This window comes from Lagopus leucura, unplaced genomic scaffold (assembly GCF_019238085.1).
Source record: "Lagopus leucura isolate 7727_CA_CO unplaced genomic scaffold, USGS_WTPT01 Super-Scaffold_1, whole genome shotgun sequence".
NCBI lineage: Eukaryota > Metazoa > Chordata > Aves > Galliformes > Phasianidae > Lagopus > Lagopus leucura.
In genome coordinates this window covers 7,053,972-7,063,793 of record NW_024962250.1, presented here as the reverse complement: position 1 = coordinate 7,063,793, position 9,822 = coordinate 7,053,972, and the positions used below count along the sequence as shown (strand labels likewise).

The following is a 9,822-nucleotide window of genomic DNA, read 5'->3' as shown; positions in this document are numbered from 1 at the left end:
TGCTTGTCCCCATCAGTAGAGGAAGTTACAAACTACATAGATGATATAACACATTGTATAAAACATGGAACCATACAAGAAACAAACATAAGAGTTGCAACAGCACGCAATATCAGCATGCCACAGACATACTCCTCTTGTTCTCTGGGTCTGTGCTCAGTACACCACAGCCTGCAACCTGCGCACTGGAGGGCACACTTTTGGCCACAACCACTGCCCTCATGTTGCAGCATTGCAGCATAACTGCTGGGAGATGAACTGAAAAGGACAATTGGAAAGGCAGAGTGCATTTGGGGAACCTGGGAGAAGTGCATGACCGAAGCAGCACAGGCTGAAGCACTGCAAGCGCTTGGGGCATGTGAAGGTTTTTTTCTCTGGATGTGAGGCAGCAGGACAGTCCCATAGGTGCATTAGAGTGATGATGCTGGATGTTTCAGGTGATGCCTTCCCTGCATCCCAGGCAGGGAGTGAGCTGGGGACAAGACTCAGAGCCTTCAGTGGGATGTTGGCAGGATGCAGCCTGCTCCATGCACCGCTCGCTTCCCATAACCTGCAGTCAACAACCACAGCAAGATCACAGCGTTGCTTTGGTTCAGCAAGGGTGTTCAGCAGCTGCAGGACTGTCCTCTGTCCCTCAGCTCTTGCTGGGGCAGACTGCTGAGCAGTGTGAGCTCCTCATTCAGCTCCATCCACTGCCTCCAAAGCACCCCCAACTAGCGTTGGCAGCGTGGTCTCTATGCTAACCATAACAGCCAAGGCCCCAAGTGTTCCCTGGCAAGCTTGACCTAAATTCAGCAACAGGGTTTGCTCTGCAGCTTGCACTGCAGTGGACGGAAGAGTCTGCAGAGGCTGTGGGGAAAAACAAACCTTAAAAAGGGGAAGCTTGGATTGAATCAAATCTGGATCACATCACAGCTTTCTCTTCTATGTTTCTTTAATTGGAAGAATGAGAAGTTCAAAATTGGTTTATTGTTCCCAGCTCCATCTTTTTCAGTTTCTGACATAGCAGGGGTTGCTATCTCAATCAGCCGGGTTGGCTGCGTGGGGAAATTCTGGCTGCTGTGATTTCTGCAAGTTGGGAAAGGACTGGACAATATTTTGTTAGGTTTCACAGTTAAAGCTCATCATCTTCAGAAGGTATTCACTGGTCTGATTTGGGCTATCGCAGTGCAACTCAGTACGCAAAAAAAGTGGCTTCAGCAAGTTCCTGTCTTGGGGAACAAGAAAAGAGCCAGGGCTCAATGACAACAAGCTAAACAGGTCTGCATGTTTTGCGCCTTTAACTACCCTAACCTCCAGAGGACTCAGCAATGATATGCTTAATCCTGGGTGTTTGGCCAGCTCTTAACTTTGTTAGGCAGCTCCCTGGAGGGAGAACAAAGCTGCTCACATATGCACAGGTCTGAGCTGCTGGCGGTGCTCCAGAAAACACTCCTCTCTGCTGCTGAAGAAGGATGCTCTGTGAGGCTGTGCTTCTGCTGATTCAGTCATGTCCCCAGGAGGGATTAATGCTCAGCAGAGCTGACCTGGCACAGGAAAGGAAAGGGAATTGCTGCTCTTCCATGGAGAGAGCCAGGGGGGCTGCTGGCTTTAGGTGTGGCAGGAGGAAAGCTGAGAGCTACTGGCGTGGCCCTATGCTCTGGGCAAGCTGGGTGCTCTGGCAGCCTCCTGGGCTGGCATCACATGGCTCCTTTCTGAAAAGCTGACCTCATCCCAAATGCAGACAATGAAGGCAAAGCAAAGAGAAAGCAGAGTCACCCTTCAGTTTTCCTATCTGACCTAGCCATAAAAACTCAATTTGAAGGCGGCATTAGGGAAGTAAGATATCGTTTATCAGGAGCGACAGATCCAATCTATAAATTAGCATGCCCAGCTGGGAGTCAGGAGGCAGAGATATCTATCAATTCTCCCTGGCAGGTGGACACAGGCACACAGATTTGGTCAACTCCCACAGCAGCACTGATCTCCAGCAGGTCTGAGGACCCAGAAGTACTCCGAGGGCAGCACCAGTGACAAGGACACGACAGAGAAGAGCCCTGCACACAGGCACTGCTCCTGGCCCTCTGCTCTTCTCCACTCCACTGTGACACAGTGGCAAGAGGCTCCCAGCAGAACAGGGTTGCTTCTCAATCCCAAGACATCATAGGATATTTTTAAATGCTCCATCAAAGCATTCAGTATACGATGAGTTGCAAAACTGCAGTGGCCCATCAGGGAGAAGCTGGCTATTTTAAGACCTACATCTATACAGCTCGCCTCCACCTTCTGAAAATAGAGGTTAAACCATAGAAATAACGTCTGTAAGACCTACACAGACATAACCAAAGATGCATACAAACTGCTGCCTCTGTGATTTGGGGTTTTAGGGCTGCTCATCTCCCTGCCCCAGTGACTTTTGGTGATAATTGGCACGATTGTACGGGGAGAGCTTCCAGAAGAGGAACAGCACCAAAACAATGGGGTTTAGGGGATGCCACCAAGAAGACTGTTAGAGGTTCCCATAAATAAAATCCCATGAAGACAGCAGGTACCGCCAGCCTTTATAAGGCTATAAAACAACACCAGCTGCCACGAGGGCTGGAAGGGAAGGGTGAGGAATCTCATTTTCCAGGATTTAAAGCAGGTGAGAGAGTTATCAATGTGTGTTTCTAATAGCAATTAACGCTGCCATTCAGAAGCACTTATGCTCTAGCTAGTGAAGGCTCCAACCGTGTGCCAGCACTGCCCTCTAGTGTCACTCGTACCGCTTGGCTCCGGCAGAGCCCCAAAACGCAGCTCCTGGTGCCTCGTCCCAGCGGTCGTTGCTACCTTATCGGCTGGGCTGTATGTTATCAGCTGGAATGCTTCCTTATAAGTAGGTCACGTAACTGATGCGGGAAGAGGAGAGTTTTCGGGGGCAGTAACACCTGTCTTGTTGTAACGTAGTGTACAGCAGAGTGTGAAGACTGTCTTGTGCGCATAGGGAAGTCAATCGCTGCTGCTATAGCATAATATATTTACTCTCTAAGGAAGCTAAATATATTTAACTTCTGAAAACCTAAGTTGAACTATAACTGCGGCCTCCCGTGAGCGCCAGCTTGTGGAATCCTCAATAAACAACAGGTAACAGGAACCACAGGGTGAAATCTTGAAGAAGGCAGGCAGCTGTAGGCATGGAAAACGTGCCTTATTCAGAGGGAGATACCCAGCCATTAGAGTCCCACTGAATTCCGCACCCCTGGGCACAGTTTTAAGTATGGTGGATGTCTTATGTTTGGGAGCCTGGCCCACACAGCCGCCACTGTGGCCCCAGCTCTTGTAACCTATTTATTAGCACCTTCCTCTACCATCTTAGAAGCACCTCTGCCCTGAAGCACGGGCAGGCAGGCAGAGCTCTGGCACAGCAACGCTGCCAGACAGCTTTCCACCCAGGCAAGCCTCTATTCAAAGCACTTGTCAAAAGCATTGCCATGCTGCAGATGAGCTCTGCCTGTGGAGATTGACCAGCTCAGCTATCACAGAACAGCGTGATTATTGGACAATAAATCACTTTTATTTTGGAAAACACTGTCAGCATTGGGGAGTTATACTGTCAGAGCTGAGATAGCTGTTCTGGTCAATTTTCCCATGCGGACGTGCCATACATGTACTATAAGTCTGGAGAATCATCTCCTGAGAGAAGCAATGAACACTTTATTGATTGGGATATTTCAAACTCATGTGGGACAAAGCAATCTTCCCCATGCTGAAAGAACAGACAGCATGTGACTGAGGGCTGGGGCTTCTTTTTTCCATTTCTAATTCCTGTGCTTAGTTTGGAGAAGACAGCTTGAGCAAGATGCAAAGGAAAAAAGATCTCTATCTGGCCCTAGCACTGTCAAACTTGCTTCATCATTGGTAGGAAAGGTATCTTTTAAATTCAAGATATGTGCAGTACTGAAACCACGTGCATGTGTAAGAGAGCAGAGCTGCTGGGAGGGCAGTTAACACCACAGACCTTGCCTTGGAAATCACTAGGAATTGTGCTTTCTGTGGGTGGCAACCCCAGGTCATCCAACACAAGGTCCTCTAGCAGTGCCTGCTAAACTGAGGGGTCGGTATTGTACAGAGCAGTGTTTGACACTGAGCTCAGGCTGCCTCCCATTGCTGCATGCATTCCGCCATTACATTCAGCAGCTTGATTGCTCAGCAGTATGAATTTGCAACATGATGGAGGGTTTGGTATTGAACTGGCTCCTTTGTTACAAAGCACTGTTTAGAGAATGTGGGACATGTTGGCAGGGGGGCACAGGCAAATGGGAGCTTTATGCCCGGTGCAGTGACCCGGAGCTATGGGACAGTCCCTTCAGCCTATACCCACCCCTCGGAAGCAGTGCGTTCCTGCATGTTTGCATTGCAGCAGTGGGTGCAGAGTTCAGCGCCACCCACAAGCCAGTCACGCAGCACTGAACAGCACCAGCAGTGACATTTTTATACTTAGATGTACACGTTGGCAAGGCAGGAAGAGCAATAAAGCCATCAGCACTTCCCTGTGCTGCCTTTATGAGCTGCATGTGGATGTCACCGTGCTTATTTCACTCAGGTCGTACCGGGAAGGTTTTATTTACCTCCACACAATGAGAACTTTATGTCTGCAAGTAAGACTGGCACGGGAGGGATGCTGACAGGAGACAGCATGGCCGGTGTTATTCCTGGCACTGCTATCTGCAGCTCCTTAGTGCCTGGAGGCCTGCATCCCAGCTGGCTGCCAGCCCTGGAAGCCTGAACAGACCACACTAGGGAGAGGAGTTGCCTAAGAGGCGGGAGGGGAATGGGTACATAAGGCCTTTATTTCCCACAGTAGAACATGTAGGCCAAGAAGCCTACAGATGTTACGAGCCATGAAATAAGTAATCTGTGCCTGAATAATCCCCCAATAAAGGATAAGAGCTGCCCTCGTGTGATGTGGCACCCCTTGAGCAGAACCGGGCAGGAAAGGCAGGCGGGAGGAAACAACCCCCAACAAAGCACCGGGAAGTCTACAAAAAGCGAGCGGAGCACAGAAACTGCCGTGCTGTGGTCTTAAAAAAAGCACAATCCGGCTGAGCACCGGCACAGGCTGCCCAGGGAGGCCGCGGCTCCGCTCCGCGGAGATGCCCGGCGCCGGCCGTCCCGCTCCGTCCGGCCGGAGGGGGTTGGACGGACGGACTCGCGGCTCGCTGCCAGACCGCCGCCACTCCCCCGCCGGGCGCTCCCGCCATGGCGGCACGGCCTACAGGCCGGGGAGGCGGTGAGCGGCGCCCGCGGGGCGTGAATAAAGCGCGGCGGGCGGGGCCGCGGCGCTCTGGGAAGCGCGGGGCCGGCGGCGGCGGAGGCGGCGGTCGGAGCGGCGGGTGAGCGGGGCCGGCGGCGGGAGGAGGCGGGAGGCGGCGCGGGGCCGGGCGGGCCGGGCTGACGGCCTGCGGCCGCCATGAGCAGATCGCAGCTGACGCGGACCGGGATCCTGCGGATGGCGCTGGGCGGTGCCGCAGACCCGCTGCTGCCGGCGGAGGACGGCGGGGGCCGGCGGGCGCCTTTCGTGCTGCGAGCCCTGCGCATCGCCCTGGTGGTCAGCCTCTACTGGTTCGTCTCCATCACCATGGTGTTCCTCAACAAGTACCTGCTGGACAGCCCCTCGCTGCGCCTCGACGCCCCGCTCTTCGTCACCTTCTTCCAGTGCGCCGTGACGGCCGCCCTGTGTCTCGGCCTCAGCCTGGGGGCCGCCTGCGGGCCCTGCGCCGCGCTGCCCTCCCTGCGCCTCGACCCCAAGGTGTCCCGCAGCGTCCTGCCCCTCTCTGTCGTCTTCATCGGCATGGTCACCTCCAACAACCTCTGCCTCAAGCACGTCGGCGTGGCCTTCTACAACGTGGGACGCTCGCTCACCACCGTCTTCAACGTGCTGCTCTCCTATCTGCTCCTCAAGCAGACCACCTCCCTCTATGCCCTCCTGGCCTGTGGCATCATCATCGGTGAGTGGGAACGGGCCCGCATCTGCCCCAAAACCTCAGAGAGCCCAAGGAGATGCTCCTGAGGCCAGGCAGGTGGTCAGAGGGGGACCCGGTTAATGGGACTGTGGTGTCTCCTGGGCTGCAGCACGTTGATGTGCCACTGTGCCCAGTGGAGTTAACACCCACTGAAAGGTCCTTGGTTGTTCTCTTGATGCTTCAGTCCTTGTATCTGCGGACAGCAGAACGCTAAGTTCCCACTTCCCTGCCGAGGGCTTCCTACCTGCTTTTTACAAGCGTTGCTTAGCTCTTGGTAGGCAGAGCACTGCTAAGTAAACTGCATTGGCAGCTTCCTCAAGGTGGGTGGTGATCCTGTGGGATGGTCAGGTTTGGTAGTGCTTTTCTGGCTGAAGGCTTAGAGCTAGAAGCTGAACCCAAACTCTTAACCAAACAGAAGCAGGCTGCCTCTTGGGAAGTCATCCCCACATATGCATCTGCTTCTGGATGAGATGGGGTAACTGTAGGGCTCTTTCTTTGCCCTGCCCAAGGCAGTCTGCCTCACGTGTCTGTAGCACTAGGTAACTTGTTAGGAAATTACTCTTTTCCTTGACTTGCTGTCACTTTAAGCCCTAATGACTATCTATTTTTTAATGAAGCTTCATTGCCTTCACTTAGTACCATTTCTTTTCTGCAAAGGCCACAGGAAAAACTACTAGTTTTCTCCCTATTTTCAAGTGAATGTTAGTTATTGACTTTGAAAACAATGTCAGTATTTATTTAAACTGCCAGCACTGTCGAGACCATACAATACAGAATGCCAATTCAGATAGGATTAGTTAGTCAAATCAAGCATAAAGCACCACCAGAAAATCTGGTTGTGTGGTAAGAACGTAGGGCAGGGCATTGACTGGCTTAGTGGGAATTGCTCGCAAGTCTACTGTTCCAAAGGCTCAGCAAAGACAAAAGCTGCCTTCCATTTGGGGCCATTCAACATCAGGGATGGTGAGATACTGACTTCCATCCAGTTCCTCGTGACCATGTGTTCATGCTGATGCTTAGGCAAGCAAATGGATTTCAATAAGACAAAATAAGCTCTCCAGAAGAGGTGAACAGGGGACCGCTGTGGCTGAACAGCTGTTGGCTTTTCCCCCCAAGTGAATGCAAGCACTTGGCTCCACCTGGTCCAACATTCAGATGTTCTCCAAGTCTGTGGTGCTTGCCAGCCCTTCCAGGTTACTTTAAGGCTCAATCTCCCAGCTCCTCCTTCTGCAGTAGGTGCATTGCCTATATGCCTGATAGCATAGCCAGGCATCCTCTGTGCCCTGACACAGAGTTCCTGTCTTCTTCCTATGCATTGAACTTGGGCTTAGTTTAAAGCATGTCTAGCTTCGCAGGGAGCTTCCCACATGGCTCCCAGTATGAAGCAGCTAATGCAAAGGCATTGCAGTACTTTGTCAGTAGGTGATCTCTGTGTTTATATTCTGTTGATAAGATGGATAGGGAGAAGTCTCTTTCTGCCCTGGAGCCTGTATCTCCTATTTCAGAGATGGCTAAAGAGTGAGCATCAAAGTTTAATGCAGTGAAGACCTCTTTCTGCCTTACAATCTCTTTTTGATCAAGTTCTTTAGTGTTACACCCATATGTAATACTTTCCATCTTTCCATAACCTGTCTTTCTGTTATTGCTAACAGTGCAGCAAATCCTAGGTGGGCTGTGAGGCTTTTTTTCTAATTTTTTTAAACTTTTAGGATAAAAAAAATGTGTCACTATGTGTCCAGATTGCTGTCTTTTTAATTAAGATCATTTAGTCTCCCTCTGAAAGTGACCTATATACAAAGAATAGCTTTAGCTTTTGTTCTCAGCTTTTTGGAGCAATAGTTTCTGAGCTTTTGCTGCCTTCTCAGTGTGGAATCAGTCTTCTGAGACCAATGGATAGCACAATTAATTACCTGCACTCCTAAAATAAATCTTGCCAGGACAGTAATCACAACACTTTGTGGGTTAACATAATAGAAAGGGGAAGCCTTCAAGCCTGTCTCTGCTTGTGGCTGTGGTTTTCAAGTATAAGGTAGATGATGAATTGCTGACTGTATGTTTTGAGTCCTTTGGCAGTTCAGATGATACCTGATTTCTTTGATTGCAGGTGGCTTCTGGCTGGGTGTTGACCAGGAAGGAGCAGAGGGCACTCTATCATGGACAGGTATAATCTTTGGGATCTTAGCAAGCCTGTGTGTCTCACTCAATGCCATCTACACCAAGAAAGTGCTGCCTGTAGTGGATGGTAGCATCTGGCACCTGACCTTCTACAACAACATGAATGCTTGTGTCCTGTTCCTCCCGCTCTTGATGATCACAGGCGAGTTCCACACCCTCTACCACTTCGACAAGCTGGGGAGCCTCAGCTTTTGGGGTATGATGACCCTGGGGGGAGTGTTTGGCTTTGCCATTGGGTATGTGACTGGACTGCAGATCAAGTTTACCAGCCCACTCACCCACAACGTCTCTGGGACAGCCAAGGCCTGTGCCCAAACAGTTCTGGCCGTTGTCTACTTTGAAGAGACCAAGAGCTTATTGTGGTGGACCAGTAACTTGATGGTTCTGGGGGGTTCCTTTGCCTACACGTGGGTAAAAGGGCTGGAGATGAGAAAAGCACAAGAGGATCCTAATCTCAAAAGCAGTGAAAAAAATGAGACTGGTGTGTAGGAAGGTCCAGCCTGCACCTCTGTTTCTGCACCTAGGGAGTTAACTTTCAGTACTCCTTCCTGGGGAGAAGAGCAAGGAACAGGAAGAAAATTCACCTGCAGTGAATGGGGAGCTGTGTCAGGAATGAGAGCCAAAGACCTAACTGAATTATGTTTTATCCACAGGATTTCCCCATCTCAGAGGCAGGGTGAGAGCATGTGTTCTTGAGAATTATCAGGTTGGGGTTTTTTGTGGTCATTTTGTAAAATGGATATTGCTATTGACCTAGTCTGAGTAATTTCTGTCTCTGGGGGGATTTGGGGGCATGGGCATATAGTGGACAAAGAATGGGGAGGGAGCTTTGTGTAGCTAGGAGTCTAGAATGAATTAAGGGACTGAAGTTACAAAATCCTGAAGCTCCATGTGTAGGAGGACCAGGTAGCCAAGCTGTTGGGGATAGTCTCCTGTGAACTCTTCTGCTGCGCGTGCGCACAAACACACACAAAGCAAATGGCAGTAGCAGTTCTTGTTGCCTAGTTCAATGCCAAGGACTGGAAATTCCCTCCCTTCTGGTTCTCTACAAGCTGAAGGACACAGCAGTGCCTCTCAATCCCCTTTCGCAAAGTCAGTATCTCATCCCGCAGAGGTCTATCCTGCCTGTTTCTCATAAATGGTTTCTTACTTGGGGAATTATGTTCAGAAGCAGGGATGAAACTTCTCATTCCCTCCATGTCTTTTCCTGAGAGGGAAAGCATTGTTCTCTGAAGTGACCGGCCTTATATCAGTCCTCTGAGACAGAATGATAGCACGGTGAGTTATCTTTGCTACTCTTGTAGAGGAGCAAGGGTGGCATCTGCCTTTCTCAGTGATGAGATGGAGAGTTGTCCACTGTGCTTCCTTCAGAAGGATGTGCACCGCGCCATCTTTGGTGTTAGCGTTTCGGTTATCCCCTTATTCCCTCCGGCGAACCCTTCGCTAAAAATAACTTTGGAATGTCGCATTTTGTAATCCCTAAATCCAGCCCAATAAAATCCGGGTCGCTCTCTGTTCGTGTTGGCGTGTGGGAGGGGCGGGCGAGGGGGCGGCTTTCACCCGGCGCGGCCGTAAGGGGGCGCCGTAACACTGGGCCGCTGCCTCCTCGCCCTGCCCGCCCCGGCACCGCCCCATCGCAATCACGGCAGGGCGGTCCCGGGGCGAG

At 51.1% G+C, this 9,822-nt stretch overlaps 1 protein-coding gene across 1 annotated transcript; it reads left to right on the top strand.

Annotated features, from left to right (window-relative positions):
- The first annotated feature begins 5,428 nt into the window (after positions 1-5,428).
- On the top strand, positions 5,429-9,669 carry SLC35C1 (solute carrier family 35 member C1). Its single transcript, XM_042865701.1, has 2 exons — positions 5,429-5,966; positions 8,086-9,669. The coding sequence occupies exons 1-2, from the start codon at positions 5,429-5,431 to the stop codon at positions 8,643-8,645; spliced, it is 1,098 nt and encodes a 365-aa protein (XP_042721635.1). The 3' UTR covers positions 8,646-9,669.
- The last annotated feature ends 153 nt before the right edge of the window (positions 9,670-9,822 follow it).

Bases quoted from the DNA above. Each gene is read 5' to 3' on its own strand.
- SLC35C1 (XM_042865701.1), top strand. From the start codon at position 5,429: ATGAGCAGATCGCAGCTGACGCGGACCGGGATCCTGCGGATGGCGCTG. The intron at 5,967-8,085 runs GTGAGTGGGAAC...CTTTGATTGCAG, and splicing joins GGCCTGTGGCATCATCATCG to GTGGCTTCTGGCTGGGTGTT.